This window comes from Bubalus bubalis, chromosome 21 (assembly GCF_019923935.1).
Source record: "Bubalus bubalis isolate 160015118507 breed Murrah chromosome 21, NDDB_SH_1, whole genome shotgun sequence".
NCBI lineage: Eukaryota > Metazoa > Chordata > Mammalia > Artiodactyla > Bovidae > Bubalus > Bubalus bubalis.
The window spans coordinates 30,569,813-30,586,632 of NC_059177.1; the positions used below are offsets into that span (position 1 = coordinate 30,569,813).

Sequence of the window (16,820 nt, forward strand, 5' to 3'; positions counted from 1 at the left end):
TTTTCCTTTGCAAAGTTGTCTGCATCCTTCCCACCCGCCCCCCCCCCCATTGGTATATGATTTGCATGTGTAGGTTCATGTTGCAGATTTCATACGTATAAAGTTGCTTTTCCACCCCTTGCTGTCTCTGACATTCATGTTTATGCATTTCAATATAAGAATGTGTCATCAGTGATGTGAAATCAGTTTTCTTGTGAACAAATGCTCATATTCAGACCCATATAAATTAGACTGTTTTGAAATACCTCGTGGGCCCTGTCTCAGATGTCTACCCATTGAGGTGGTCTTGAATGGCAGCCTCAACTTAAGTTCGTAAATTTCGTTATTTATGCGTAAGTGGTTATCTCCAGCAGCCCCACACAACTTCTCCCTGGAAGCCTCTATTTGCTGCTGACCCTGAGCTCAGTGATACGTAACGGCAGTTTGCAGGGGTGGGGATGGAAGAGGGCAGCCCCTCCGCAGGACTGTAAACTAGACCTAGGAGATGCGTGAACATCCTGGTAACTTAAATTTTCCTTTTTTGTTTCTCCATTTCACTTAATGATTTTCTATGTATTGTTGCAGACATCTCAACAGTGAGCATGCGCTGGACGATAGAAGTACAGCCCAATGTAGAGTACAAATGCAGGTTGTACAGCAGTTAGAGCTACAGGTAAAAACCACATTTATTTTTGATATTACCTCAGTATTCCTCCACTTCCAAATTTCTGTAGTGTTCTGTAATGAGTTCCTGTGTACTCATTATTGAATGGAAGGTTCAAAATCTGATGTTGTCCTTTCTTTTCTTTGATCTTCTTTTATGTTATTGTATTTTATTTATTTTCCTCTTTGGGAAAGTTCAGCTTCAGTTCATTCTTGGACACTGCTGCTCAGACATCTCACAGTTCTGTGCATCTCTGTGTATGCCGCCAAGCCTCAGCCACTGCTTTTTAGCTTTTGCATCTCTCTCTCACTTGACCTCCCTTCTCTCTTTTCCTTTTTAAGTTTACTGGTTATCTGTTGTTGGTCTGAGCCCCCACTGTTGCTAATATTATTAACCCGAAGTTAGGAAGACAAGCTGGGGAGAGATGTGGGGAGTGAATAAATGGAGAGCGAGAGAGAACATGAGTGTGGGCAACACAGGGCAAGCCAGTACACATGCAAGCCTGTTTTCCAAAGTTAAAATAGAAAGTATATGTGCATTTATGCATCATTTTTCATTGTCCCCCTTTTCTCTCCATCACTGAGAACAACTGAGAGTTCATTATACATTTTAAATATGTACACACATCCACACATACATACAAACGTATATTTAGGTACATACAGTATATATCATGTGCATACCATTTATATGTAGAGAGGGAGAGAATCATGTGTTTGGGAATCCACTGGGCCATGTAGAACATATTTTATGATTACAGAAAATTAACTTGTGCAGATTTTCCTGTGGATCACATTTGGTTGGGGTGCATTTTAAACGTGAGTTCTACTTCCTGATGTAACTTGTTGATGAAGCACTATGTTTTAGCAGTCATTCCCTCCTTGGTATAATTAATAGAAAATTAGTTTCTAAAAGTAAAAATTGGGTCAGAAATGGATATGATTAAAATGTACAATTGCACAAGGCTGACCCTACAAACCCCATTTATGCAGCCGAGTTCCAAAATGCTTTTGAGTGCTTGATGACTCACTGTGGCTTCTTCCTCTGGCTGGTTTAGTGTAGGCAAGAGGTTAGCCGACTCGGGGAAATTAAAACAGTGTTGTACATTATATTGTTACCAGCCATTGAAAAGCCTATTTTGTATGCAAGACAGCAATGCCGAGATATATGAAGAGCCCTGGGCTAAGTACAGTAGATAATTACATCTGGAATTTTACTGAGTTAAGTCATTTATAGCTTCAAATAGTTGCAGAGAAAAATCAGCCAAAACACACTTAAAACTTTTTGTTGTGACTTTCCAGGATAGAAAGAGTTTTTTTTAAATTAGTTATGATGGATCACTTATTATTAATTTTTTTTTAGTTAGTATGTGTCGAAAGTTATTTTAAGTATTTTTGCATTCAGACTATAGATATGAACTCACAAGGACAGTGGGGTATTTATCCAGGCAAAGGGCACATTGTAAACCTCCCCTCCCCCACCCCCAAATTCTTAGATAAGTCTTTGGAAACATATTTAAATTCAACATGCTTACTGAGAAGGAAAGAAGGAGTGTATTTATCTCACTCCCCGAGTTCACTTGTGATTAAAGCATGCGAAGCCCCTGAAGGACTGGATTGAATAGGACCAGCACTATGGCTATTGCTTCCTGAACTTACATGTTTCAGTGGTGGTGGTGTTTTTATAAAGTGGTCCAGATTCTTGCATTTATGTATTTAATTGATGAAATTCTTAATGATCAGCCAGAATAAATTGTTGAACAGAGCTGTCATGGTTCGCCTAAGTTGGCATTCCAGACTGCAGATTTTGAGTGCAAGGCCACGATTAACTAACCTTTTACTCATTATCCCTCATTATCCAAAAGCAGCAGTTGGGAGAAGGAAAGGAGTTAGACGATCAGTAAGTCAGATGGTTATCTCCTGGTAGCGTTAATGTTTTGTTTTGGTGAACGTGGCCTGGCAATGGTACAGACCTATATGATAATTCTTAGATTCTTTGCGGATTTCATTTATTCATAGGTGTCCCTTCATCCTCCAGTCCCACCTCAAACCCAAGGCAGGTTTTTCAGCTTTTAATAAGAATCAGAGATGCTCATCTTTCTGCAAGTTACTGTGTGGTAGTTACCTGTGATATTCCTTATGATATTTTTTGAACACCTTTGCTTTAATGGAAGTTGGCAGGGCTGGTTCTGAAGAGTTCCATTTCTTCCAAGCTTGTGAGGATTGCTAGAAGGATGACAGAGAACTGCAGCCCCTGGGCCACATCTGATGAGCTAAGACAGGTTTTTGCATTTTGAATAGTTGGGGTGAGGGAGGTAAGATTCACAAGAAGAATGAACTATATGAAATTCAGATTTCAGCGTCCATGTGTAAGGTTGTATTGGAACATGGCCATGCCCTTTGAGTTACGCATTATGTGTGGCTGCTTTTGCTGTACAACAGAAAAGTTGAGTAATCGCAACAGAATCCCTATGGCCTAAAAGCTGAAAATCCCTAAACCTGAAAATGTTTACTCTCTGGCTGGTCCTTGCAGAAAAAGTTTCCTAAGCAATCCTTAGTCTAGAGAATCAAAAAAACAATTGGCATCACATTCTTAGCAACTTGTTCTCATAGGTTCCTAGCTTCCTAAGGGCCAGCTCACCCCTTTTACTTCATTCTTCTTCACCTTGGCGTGTAAAACCAGTGTCACCATATTGGTCAGGTTCCCAGGAGGGCAGCTTTACATGCCAGTCCTTGCTGCTGGTGGTGGTCGTGGAGAGCTAGCTGAGGGGTATTCATCCATCCATTCATTTATCTACTTATGCATTTAGCAGACATCACCCCAAGCCTATACTGTGGAAGAACCTTGTTGGAGCCACCAAGGAGTAAAAGAATGAGTGAGACAGATGGGGCTGTCCTCCTGGTTCTTAAATTCTAGAAAGAAAAAAAAAAAAAAAAGATTGTAAGTAAGTCTCCAGTGGCACTGTTGATTCAGTGGGTAGTGCTTGCTCTCAGTAATGCATTTTTGAAAACTCCAGAAACATGCTCAGAAGACTTCAGTGCAAGATTAGGGCCATACCCAAATAGTGATTATTTAATCTAATGAAATACACAAGAAAATGTTAGCAGTTTTTAGTACTGAAGGAACCCACGCCCGACGCCCTTATCAACGATTAGGCGGACAATATTTGGATTGCAGAGAGTTTGGTGTAGAGGGCAGTTAGACTCACAGCCACTCATTCGAGGTTTCCCGTTTCTCTGATATTTGTATTTCCGTGTTCGTGCTACCCCATTTGCCACTTCATGCGCCATGTCTGGATTTGTAATTGGCTAAGGTTGTTGTGCCCGTAGAGTCTGAGGTATTGGGGAAGCGATGTCTGCGCAGCAGCAGGAGTGTGTGAAGAGGTGCTCTGTGTCTCAGCAACCTTTCTGTCTTGTTTCCCATTGACATTGGCCCCCCCTACACATACCCCCTCTGCTCAGCATGATGTATCTGCTCTTGTAGAGGGGTGCTCTGCACAAACTGACCTAAAAGGGCTACTTCTGTTTCCCTTAAAGCATTTCCTGGTCCAGGAAGTACCTGAATTTCCAAGTTATCTCAAAGTCTATTACACAATTACCGTGTATTAACTTGAATTTGAAAACTGTTTGCACCTCTGAGCACAACAGGAAAGAGCAATCAAGACCTGAGCATATTCCCAAAGGGCAATCACTCAGAAGAGGAGGAGACAGCCCCCCACCGCCCAGATTCTCTCAGCAGAGCAGTACTGAGGCCTCTGGCGTTTACTCTGGGGGCAAGGTCACACGTGTGCCCCCATTGGAAAAACAAACCCAATAAGCTCAAATTGGATCTTAGAGGAGAGATCACCAGAGGTTCATTATGTCTACCCTGGAGAATCACTGTGAAAGGATTGCACTGGAGAATTTGGGAGGGCAGCATCAGCCCCAGATGTGACCAAAACCAGGGAAACCCCTGGAGTGCTGTCCCGTGTAGCTTGCCAGACCCCAAATCTAAACCCCAGAAACCTCAACTCTGACCCCAAACAGGAGGTCCTGGTGTTTCTTACCTGCAGTCAAACCTCCATAAAAGAATTTGATTCAGTTTTTTAAAAAGATCACCTCACTCGCCTCAGGGGATAGAGGCGGGGCTGCTTTCCCTTCCTGGTGTTATCTGCATTTGAGCCAAATGGAGAAGCCTTTAAGATTCTCATGGCAGAGTTCAAGCCACCAAGCAGAAATCGGGATGTTGGATTATGGAGTCGAATTTAGACCTATCTGTGCAGCACTGTGGGTGAGAGGCATCTGTCCTGTGTGTGTTTTTATTGGAAGATATCAAAGTATATAATGCACGTTCTCTTAGCAGTGGACTATTTACGTAGAACTTGTTGACAGTGAAATGATGGTTAATTCAGGTCTTATGTTACACCCTGTTACTGGTTTCACTGAGGGAAGAAGGTGTCGAAAAGACATCTTAGTGGGCATTCAAAGCCTTTTTGAATATTTCTGAGTTCATTTCATTATGACAAAGGCAGTTGTAATTTTTTGACATTTATCAATGGACTGGATGGGGATTAACCTCAGCTGTTACCAGGAAGCCAAGAAATTACATGAGGTCCTACCCTGGACACTTGGGCGCCTAGCATGAAGACAGATGGACACCATAGAAATCATTTGGATCGAGGACAGGGAATGTCCTTTTTGAGGTCAGGGAATGTATTTTAAGATTGCATCTGTTAGATGTTCTCTGTTGACAGATTTTTTTGGACAATAGGCAGTCATGGAAATGAGTTAGGACTGGAGGAGGAAAAATCCCCACAATCAGTATGTGTGGTCTTATGTGGGTCATGAAATGTCCAGCTCACTGCCCCACAGGGCAAGGACGCCAGAGGTGGGAACATGGTGAGTGTCTGGTTGCCCACCCCCGGCGCCACGGCCAGGGCTGTACAGAAGCACCCAAAGGTTGCTTCTGAGAGTTGAGCACCTACTGTCCCCTGGATTTAAATCCGTACTCATCCCATTATCTGGGTTCATTCGATTGGGAGGGAGACGCTTGTGAGCTTTCTCAATCGTTCAGTTGGCGATGAGATCACACAAAAGATATCTCAGTGGCTGGGTCAGAATTCCATTTTGGGAAAAGGGAAGGGCATCTGATTTAACAGACAACAGGAAAAAAAGAAGTCTGCGGATGGACTTAATCTGTCTTAGAAAGCTGAGACGTTCATGGTATCAATACAGTTTTCTGGACATATTTATTCAATTTAATTCTGCTTTGTGACCATGTAACCTTGCTCAGTCATTAGCTCATCCTCTTTGGTGTATAAAGACGGGCTTGGAAAGAAAGAAAAAAGAAGCCTTGAAGGTTTGGCCTGTTCATCATGTCCAGGGCTCCGCATGTGTCAGGCGCAGGGCCCAGGACAGGTTTCCTACAACTTCTCAGCCCCAAGACCCTTTAAAGTGAATATTGAAAGCAACCAAGGAGCATAGGAGCCACCCAGCTGCTGGAGAAGATCTGCTTGGCCCTGGCAAGGGTGGGGGTGGAGGGATGTAGACCTGTTATCCACGACTCATTTGATCCCATTCAGTCACTGTTTATCAGGCACCTGGTGTATTCCAAGCCCTGGATATAGATAAGTATAGCGGCTTCCTCCTTCCTATAATGTGGAGCGGGTAAGACTGCTAGGTCTGTAACTGCCCTCCAGGCAGAGTTTGAGGTGGGGGAGTCACCGTGGAGGGGTCAGTGGAAGAGCCTGGCAAGGACGTTCCAGGTGGCAGGAGCCACTTGAGGGATGTGCCTAGGTTGTGGGGTGAGGGAGACTGAGAGTGGAGGGATGTTGGGTTCTTTGTAAAATTAATCTCTCTGTTCAACAGGATGTGATGGTGACCAGCCGCTGCAGTTTGCTTTCCTGGGACTTGGGGGTTCCTGAGACTTGGGATCTTCTGTTTCAGAACGGGGAGAGTCCTGAGCAAACTGGGATGAGTTGGTTACCCTCATGATCTGTTTGAATCCATTGGCTGTAGAAAATATCTAGTATGCCCATGTTCTGCTTGTTGCATTAAGGAGCTCGAAAACCATTTGAAAGAATGTTTATCAAGTCCCTACTCTATAGCCAAGACGCTGTCCTAGTGAATTTACCCTCAGGTTCGTTGAATCCCCACAGCCCCCAGTTCAAAACCGTGTTTCTTTCACCCCAAGGGTCATGTTTTAAAGGGAGACTCTAACATTTGGAAGTCAGTATGTGTCTCACACTTAATGAGCATGTTCAATGTAATATTTCTTCTTGCTGTTTGAGAAGGTGTTTCTAAGTGTATGGTGATCGTCATCTGAGAGTCAGCATAGTGCCCCCCGGCCCCCCAAAGATGAGGAAACTGAGGTGTAGAAGATCTAACTTGTTCAAAGGTGATGGGCAGGCCCCCACCTTTGGAATCTGTCTTCCTTTCTTGCTCAGTGCTGTTGAATGGCTTTGTACCCGGGGTCATCAGGGCTCTGTTAGGGAGGAGAACACTTTCCTCTACCCTTTTAAGTTCTGCCTGGTCTAAGAATTCAGTTGACAGGAGAGAAAGTAAGAGGAGAAAATCAAGCAAAAGTTTAGCAAGATGGTATACATGGGAGAGACCCAGGAAAACTGAGTCACCTATCAGAATGATCCAAACCCTCGCAGTGAATACCATCTTCAGCTAAAGACAAAAGAGGGTGTTGGGAGTAGGGCTTTGGAAATTCAAAGGGGAGAAGGGCAGTTCACAGGGGGATGGAAAAGTCAGTAAATAAATGTTGTGTGACCACAGGGAGACAGTGGGGCGCAGAGTGGACTCTGACCTCAGGGCCCTGCAGCGTTGCCCACCCCCCACCTCCTGGCCTGTACTCTGTGCAGATCCGCTAGTGCTAGCTCTGTTCTGACAGGCCCTTGCAATTCTTTTAGGCAAAGGAAGGTCAGAGCTTCCGAGTCTTTGGGGCCATGATTCTTTTAAGCTCAAAATAATAATCTGCATGCCAGAGAGACATTTTGAAGTAGCAGGTTTTAACTCCGCTCCACCCCGCCAGGTTCTCTGCATACACCCAGGCCTTGCAGATCAAGGGTTTGGAAACACGGCCAGTGGGGCCCTGCTCTCCTCTGCCTCAAGGAGCTTTCTCCCTGAGAAGTTCGTGGTAGGCGGGGCCTGGGCTGGAGCTCGGTGATGCTGGGCCCACGTGGAAGGTGTCCAAATCCATCCACCCCAGGAACTGCGAGCTCTAAGAAAATGTCAGCAGGAAGGGGAGTGCACAGGCTGCAACAGCGGAGGGAGACAATCAGCCTCACACAGACGCGCCACCGTGGGGACTCATGTGATCCCTCCGCCATCAGCCATCAGCAGGGCTGTTTGTGATCACACCAGCTTCCGGGACGTTGGCTCGTATGTTACCTGTCTCTGATGCCCTTTGGGCCTTTCTAACCCCCTTTGAGGAGAAGGCAATGGCACCCCACTCCAGTACTCTTGCCTGGAAAATCCCATGGACGGAGGAGCCTGGTGGGCTACAGTCCATGGGGTCGCTAAGAGTCGGACACGACTGAGCGACTTCACTTTCACTTTTCACTTTCATGCATTGGAGAAGGAAATGGCAACCCACTCCTTGTTCTTGCGTGGAGAATCCCAGGGATGGGGGAGCCTGGTGGGCTGCCGTCTTTGGGGTCGCACAGAGCCGGACACGACTGAAGTGACTTAGCAGCAGCAGCAACCCCCTTTGAAGCGGTACTCAGGACAGCACCTCACAACTGGGACTCCCCAGTCTCCTGACTCTGAACAAGCTCGAAGGGTGGTGGCAACAGAGAGATGCTAACAGCATCAGAGCTTCGTGGCACCACTGCTCTGACAGGGGCCGAGGAAAAGGAGGGAGGGTCTCAGCGTGTCTCCCTTCCTCGTCCCCGCTTGGAAAACCAAGACGATTCTTTTTCATAATTTAAAATCCTGCTTTACTCTGGGAGCATTAGAATTCCTAGACTATGACAGAGTATCCGAGTGCGTCTGCTTGAAATGTCAAGAGAGTCTTTAATAATAACACGTGAGGAATGTTAAGATGGTGACAGAATACAATAAAAGTTGGGAAATTCTTCAATTGGGGTGAAATGAGCCGTAGGTTGCCTACCCGCTGAGAGCCCGAGTTGGCCTTCAAGGCCGAGTTGTGAAGGTCTGTGAATGACCACCGCTCGATAGAGTGGCTGGAAAATAGCTATTTGGTAAATACTCAGTTTGGTAGAAAAATTTAATTTCTCCTCCTCCCAGTTGCTGCCCTCCCCCCCACTTTTTTTTTTTTTACTTATTTTCCTCTTTTTGATAGTATGCTCTTAAGAGACCAGGTAACAAGACCCATTCTGCCTCCATCAGTTTTGTTGGAACTGTCAGTGTGTACCAGTGGCTGAGGGTATGGAGCATGCTCCTGCTAAGGCACACTCATTTCATAGAAGAGAGTGGTGTCTCCCCAACGCACTTCATTAAACGTGGACCCTTGGTGTCTTTATTAGAAGCATTTACTCCTGCATCCCTCCCCTGGAGAACTGGACAAGATTAGGTCAGATCCCAGTCGCTGAAACTGGGGACCTCAGTTGATTAATCAAGGCTTGCTTCTTTGTAACCTGTGTGTGGCTAACATTGTGCACCCGTGTGTGCGCACACATACACACACCCCAGGTTCTGCCTGCGTAGGTCAAGGTAGGAGACGGGAGGGAGGCAAAGATCTGAGTTCTCAGGTGGTGTCCCAGGTGATGCCAGGGATCACCCATTTGGGAAAGTCAGACCAAGCATCATGTCACCTGGGTTCTAGTCTTACTGTTGTCCCTTCCTAGCTCCACGGCCTCAGGTTAAGTTCTCCCCATGAACCTCAGTTTCCCCCCAACTATGAAACACGGCATGAGAACCAGAGGCCTTGGAGTAGCCTCAACAGCCTGTGAAATGAAATGAGTGGCCTGGCCTCCTTCCTCACTCCATCCTCTGTAATTCTAGTGTTTTTTCTGTCTCCCAAATTCTTCACTTTTTTTGGAAGAATTCTTTTCTCATGAGTGAGAACCACCAAATTGGTCTTAAAATGATTAGTCCTCCTGAGAGTGTAGAATATGATTGTGTTCAATGAACTTCAGCCCACGTTGCCTTTTCTCTGCTAAAAGAATGAGTGTAATCTTCTTAGCTTTTACCTTTGAAGATGGTGCATGGGGCCCCCTGGCCTTCAGCAGTTATGGAGTGATACCCCTGTTATACTCTTGGCCAGCGTTGGCGATCTGAAGGCTGACTTGAGGCCATGGGGAATAGAAGAGGGGGTGACCTGTATTAGTCAAGGGGAGAAAAAACATTTCTTTAGGACAAGGGACAGATAAAAGTGAGAACCAAGGGAATAAATCCATGAGAAATGAGCATCATCTTTCCTAGCTTCCTGTTCCCTTCTTTAAAATGTCAAAATTCTCTTTCCAGTTAGCCCAGCTGCAAACTCCATCGAACCTCTGTTATGTTGATCCAATTTCCAAACATCTACTTAGTCAGTAGAAGCCTAGATAGACTAGACTGATTTAACTTTACTTTAAAAAAAAAAAAAAAAAAAATATTTTTTTTTTTTTTGAGCATTCATGAAGTGCTAGGCTCTGTGCTAAGCTTGTTATGTGCAAGAATTTATTTAATCCTCAAAACAACCCTTCAAAGTTCAGAGATTATTATTCCATATTTAGAAGGAGAAGTGAAAAGCTTGAAAAGGTTACATAATGTGCTCAGCGTCTCAGAGCCAGGATTCGAATCCTTTGAAGTCTGTTAGCCCACGTCCTTTTTAACCCATTTTTGACTCTGTAGTCATTCTGCAGGATTGGTGCACCAGGTTACTAATTTAAACAGACATTGCACACACAGCTCCCCTTACTGTGTGGCCTGTTGTCATTCCTTTTAATCTAGATACTCCTCCTGTACCCACCAGGAAAGCTCCGAGAGAGTAATTCTTTTTTCATACTACAACATAAAAGGATGTATAAATCTGTCAGCCAGATTTTTAGGTGACCTTTGGACTGAATTTTCCATCCTTTTCTTTGCCTGTCATGGGAGTCAGTTGATAAGGGAATGCTAGACTATATTTGCTAATACTAAATGTTTGTATTGCCATATTTTAACAAAGAAGGGATGCTGTGAAAATTGATGGGGGTGTTGAGCTCATGGAATGATGGCATAAAAAAACAGCAAAGAATCTGCAAGCTGTTTGAAGGACCAGTGAGTATTGTAAATGCAAGACAGCTACCGTAGAGAGAGGAGCTGATTTCACTAGGTGTAATTTGTGGCCATTTTTGCATAAAAATAAAAAGTGAATTTGATGAGATTTTTTTCTTTCAGTTGTCAAAAGTTTGTATTAGAACTGTTATCAATGATAAAAATCCAAAATCCTTCCCAAGACTATATATAACATGCTAGTTTGCGCTAACAAACACAAACAAAAACGTATTTTTGCCTCTTTCTGTAACCTTGCCTGTCTTCTATAGTAAAGCAGAGTTAGGATAGTAGGCTTGAGGTTGAGGCAAAATAAGGAACCTGGATAATTCTCAAAATGAATGATGAATCTAAGTGATATTCTTATGAAGAAATAAGATTCCCTCCAGCAGCAAAGCACCAGGGTTGTGGAGGTGTCTGGGTGCACAGATTCTCCGTGTGTGTTTGCCATGTTGGTGGTACCACTTTTGACCAGTAAAAGGTCAGCCTGGTAGACATTTAGACGGAACATAGAGCTAATGGTTTCTTTTGATGCTGGGAATTTGGACCTCCTTCTACTTGGTCTTTGTAATTGTTCCATCAACAGTGTTTACCCCTAAATTAAGTCACGATTAATATTCATCAGACTCTTCAGTAAATATTGCCTCCCACCCTTAAATTTGTAGCATTTAGCACCACAGACTACTTCTTGTTTTTAAAAAGAATAACAGAGATGCCTCTATTCCTCTGTCCCACGATAATTTTAAAACAAACCATTTTTTTTAATCTAAAAATGTTTTAGTTGTAACACTGAAGAACTTAGAACACTTACATAAAAAACAAATAACTGTAGAAAAATGCCACTGCTAACATTTTAATTGTTCTAACCGAGCCACTTTGGAAAACTGAATTCCTTTAGCATTATGTGTTCTGAGCATCTTTTAGTTTGGCTGTTCAATAACTGACTAAGGAACAGAGGGTGAATAACATAAAGTGGCTCCTAATATGGTATCATTTTCATTTCCTGTTTGTTGAAAGATAAATGCTAACACTGTAAGGCTTCCCCACCCCTACCCCCACTTCTTAATTTATTCCTCCCCGAACCACACCACAAGGGAATAAAAAGGAAAAAAAAAAAAAAATCAAATGTGATATGGCTTGAGACTGAGTCATCGAGTTAGGATAAGTTGAAAGCTTTTTCCTTCTTGTTTTTCTACTTTTTCCCTTTTCTCCACCTTCCCCCAATTCTTGAAACATCCTCCTCCCTTAAAATGCACTTTGATTTTAAAAAGTGAGTCTTACTTGATTTGAGGGTGGGGGGAAATAATTTTAGACTTACAAAAAATTAATTGATATTTTAAAGATTTAATGTTAATTATGTGACATGGAAGGACTGAGTCCCTTCCCAATTCTAAGGCACTGTTTTGGACAAATAGCCTGTAAACGTCCTGAACTGAGATTTTTTTCCATCCATTCCTCTCCTCCTTCTCCCTCCCCTCCTCCCTCCCTCTCCCGTCTCATATTAATCTCTTCTGTGGAATTTCCCCCAAATTCCGCAGCTTTTCTCTTAACTAAACCAGTATCTTTGGGGGGATACCTTTCCTACCTCTTCTACAGTCATCATTATGTCCCCTATGCTCAAGTGTCTTGAACTGTTGAAGACACCTTTGTGTAGGAGACAGTCCAGGGCCAGCATAAGAAAGCAGCCTGCAACAAATAGCATCTGAGTCCCTACTATGTACATCCAGTTAGGAACTCATGTACCTTCAGAAGAGAATGTTTTCTAGAATGAGGAGACTTGAATTTTTGTCACAATGTGACTGGCACATAGTAGGTACTCAGATACTGAGTCCGTCAATGAGTAAACACTCTGTACATTTATTTGGAAATGGGGACTTGTCCCCCCTTGTAGCTATCTGCCTGCCCTGTTAAAATTGCTTGCCTGGACTGTCTGCATCTCTGTCTACTTGTGAAGAAAGATGGAGTTAATTTTGCATAAGTGTATCTGTGTGTCTAGGAGTTTCTCCACAACCACAACAGATGAATTTACGAGTTTTCAGTTCCCTAGCTCATTTTCCTTTGGCTTCCTCATGAATCAGATTGGTTAATAGGCGTGATTCACGGTTTTGTCTTGTAGCTGTCTGTGTTACATGGGACTCCTTGGTGCCAGTAGGTCTAGGGCTTCCCAGTTAAAGGCTCATGCATCTTGTGTTGAGAAATCACACACCGACACCTCCAGTACCTCGGAGTTTGGCAGTGGTCGTATAAATTTCAAACTGATTAAGCAGTGATGCAAATTTTGTTGTATGCCAGGGGGCCATAGTATAATTTGGAACATGTATCATTTGGGATATTTAAAGAGTAATTGCATCTGTTTTCAAAGAAATCACAGAGCATTTTTTCTCCCTACCAGCTTGCAAAAGACAAAGAGCGCCTGCAAGCCATGATGACCCACCTGCACGTGAAGTCTACAGAACCCAAAACTGCCCCTCAGCCCGTAAGTACTGCATGACATCCAGGGGGTACCTGACACTATTTCTTTTCTGCTTCCCTTCCACAAGGAAGGAGGATCCCAGTCTGGCAGCTTTGACTATTGAAAGACTTAAGTTTCATCTGGTTCTGGTTACCTTTCATGAACAGTGCAGTGTGCTGGGCATTTAGGGAGATACATACGGGATGATTCAGGCACAGTCCTCAGCCACGAGACCCCACAATCAGCTCTTCTTTGAGACAGATGAGTGATGCTACCCCAATATACTAAAACATTCTATGACAGCTCTTTGGAAGGAAAAAACAAAAACAGAACAAAAAGCAATCTTTCTGATTTCTCATTGGTGGAAACACGGAGAGAGGACTGCCAGACCAGGAAGGCAGAAGAAAAAAATGTATGTTGGCATGGTCTAGCCAAGAGACAGTGGGTATGAGAAAAGGGCTGAGGGATGGTCCAGTCCAGTCTGAGAGGAAAGAAGGAGGAAATGTTGAAAGAGTTAGAGGCTGTAATTACCGGAGAACATCTAATGGTTACTAGAGAGTTGGAAGTGAAAATGACTCCTTCAAATGAGATCAAATGTGGTACCCTGAAATTATATCTCACTTTCAGGAATCTCTTACTACTTGCCTTATTTCCCTTTTCTTTGACCTTGAAAAGTGTCATTCAAGCACAGACAATATCAAAGTGGAAGGATGCTATCTGGACCCCAGATCCTGTCTTGGGCCTCACTCCCTGTTGTACCTTGATGGTTTTCAGTTATGTTTCTCATATACTTATACAGTTCTCAAAATCTAGTTGCTTCAACTAATTTTTCACAATGGAGAGAGTGCTTTGCTTCTTGATTTTTAAGATTTGTAAAATTTAAGGGTACACTGCTTTTATTTGATTTTGCTTGGAGTCACTGTGTGAAAATTAATTGAGCATTGACAATCTATAGTTAGTACCAGCAATTTTAATCAATATGCAATGATGCAGCGTAATGGCAAAGTATTGGTTTATCTGTTTTGACTGTTTTTTTTCTATAAATAAAGCAAACATACACCCATATATGTATGATTTATGGTGATAGAAATAAAACGGAGTCAGACTATTAACCCAGCAAATATGGTAGCCTGCCAAGATGCAGTTGGCAGACAAAATTAATGTCTGAAACAGAACACATTACTGAGATATAGGACATAAAATCATTAAACACTTTGCACATCCATTTTTACTAGGAAAGAGCCCTTGGTTTCCATGTATTTCGCAGTAAATGGCTGTAGGACCAAACGTGTAGGCCACCCGAAAGAAAGAGTAAGGCCTGTTGGTATTGTGGAGTCATTAGTCAACCCTGCTCTAGGTGCTATTCCTATCAACCCCTTCTTTTAATGAGGCTCCTAGAATAATGTGAACCCCGCTAAAGCAAATTGGTAAGATCCTTGCATGATCCCACTGAGTTCTTCAGTGGTTTGAGCTGGTGGCAAGGGGAGCTGATCATCTTGGAACTCTCTGGACATCTTCAGATGGTTTCCATTCATTAGGGAAATGATTTTCTCCAGGATAAAGAGTTTGCGTCTCTAAACCCAGCGACAAGGGAGAGAATGAGATGACTTACTCCATGAATTAAAAACAGTAATATGAGGTTAGATATTAAATATGAGGATTAGAATAATGTGTGGACTCAGCACTCTAGGATGGACTCGTTTAGGATCATGAGGCTTCTTGGTGAGAGGAGGGGGGATGAAAGCGGAAAAGGAATCGAGACGCCCTACGGGGCACTCCACGAGCCATCATGGGGCTGGATGCAGGCCTGGAGCGCCATATACGTAAGCTTCCAGAGGCCACAGAAGGGACCCTTGAGATTCTCCATGAGGACCCATGTTAAGCAGCCAGTTAACAGGGAAGAGCTGTCCTGGCGGAAACATACAGGGCAGGAAGGTTTGTCTTCATTAGTATTTAAAAAAATGTTTTACATGCTAGAAAATTATAACTTGGAAGGGGACCTCCTACTAAATTTATTTTTAACTGCTCTATTGAAAATTCTTTACCACTAGTCAACATTATCTCTTAGTAGCTCAGCACAGTATTTCTTTATTAAAAGAAATAGGCACGAATATTTTTGACTGAAAAATTAATAGCTTTTGAATTCATACACAGCAGGTTTTCTTTTGCAAAGAAGTCCAATATCGCTGCACAGCACTTCTATAACCATTTATTTGGAGTCCAAGTCAAACCTTTGACAGCTAGAGCAATGCTACAAGCCAATATAAAGAACTCCAAGATGTAAACCAACAATAGGCCGCCTGTGTGAGGTTTGCCATTGTCAAATACATAGATTGTTTGGATTAGTTTATGTAAATGTACTGTTGTATTACCCTTTGGAAGAAAAAAAAAGATCACATTTGTGTGTGAAAAGTGGTTCCTTTCACAGGCAGCATTATAAATCCCTTATCCTTTAACTTACATGTAAGAAGTAAAAATTGGTGCCTGACAAGCAGATATTGTGTGACACTCTGTTGCCAGAGAGAACCTGCCTTCTTTTCATTTATTTGAAAATAGAAAATTTTATTATAGATACCATCTTATAAATCAGAAATTATTAAAATATGTATAGGTGAGGCATTGGGAAATTAATTATAAAAGGTAGACATGTAGTGTTTTGCACACATTTTTACTTCCTTGCTGTAAAAAGAGGAGGGGGCACAGGCATAGAGCAAACCCTCAATTCTTTCAACTTTAGGGATATAGAGTTATCTGATCAGTTCTAAGGTGTAAAAGACTCCCCTTTGCCTGTAATTAATTTATTCCTCCCGAAATAATAGAACACATGGTGTATGTTCAGACGCGCATCCTCTTAGACTCTGATTTGAAAGAAGCAGTTCCTGGGATTCAGATCTAACCCTTGCTGGGGACGCTCATGTTAGAGTCTTGCCAGGAAGTTTGTGAAGTTTTTTTCTTTTTTCCATTTCTGTTTAAAAGGAACTTGGTGTTTATTTTAAAATCCTTAGTCACTAAGTGATAGAATGCTTTGCTGTAAACGTTGCTTTTCACTAAATGCCATTTGGGTGGTAAGTGTCATTTGCTGTGTCCAGTCATCCAGCCAGCTCCCATTTCACTGCATCGAAGAAGCTGCCAAAACCTTCTTGGATTGTTCTGACATCAGCCCCTAGACGTGTTTGCTGGATCCTGTTGTGGAACTCATGTTCCCATTTGGCTTGTCAGAGGATATTCTCATCTAGGGAGAGTCCCAAGTTTTCAGACTTGGGTCTGACCTCGACCCCTCACCCTGGGAAGTATCTGGGTGAGCTGAACAGGGGTTCACGGGCGTCCTGTTCCACAGGTGCCTCCTGTAGCATCTCTCCCTGCTTGCTTGAAAGTCTTCTAAAAGGAGAAAAACCCCTCCTTTTGTAATCATACCCAGGACTCAAACTGCAGTGCACGCTGTTTTTGTAAAGAGAATGTCTGAATTTAAATTCAAAGTAATTGCATCAGTGAATATTTGTGGAACGTGCGACTGGGAAACACGGGGTAGGAAAATAGGACG

General features: G+C 43.0%; 1 protein-coding gene across 15 annotated transcripts in view; it reads left to right on the plus strand.

The window, feature by feature from the left end:
• Window positions 1–16,820, plus strand: part of FOXP1 (forkhead box P1) — a 625,706-nt gene that overhangs the window by 580,574 nt on the left and 28,312 nt on the right. For all 15 annotated transcript variants that reach the window (XM_044933847.2, XM_044933846.2, XM_044933848.2 and 12 more), the window contains 2 exons: window positions 565–652; window positions 13,220–13,303. In XM_044933847.2, coding sequence (XP_044789782.1) covers window positions 565–652; window positions 13,220–13,303 — 172 coding nt within the window. The remainder of the gene's footprint in view (window positions 1–564; window positions 653–13,219; window positions 13,304–16,820) is intronic.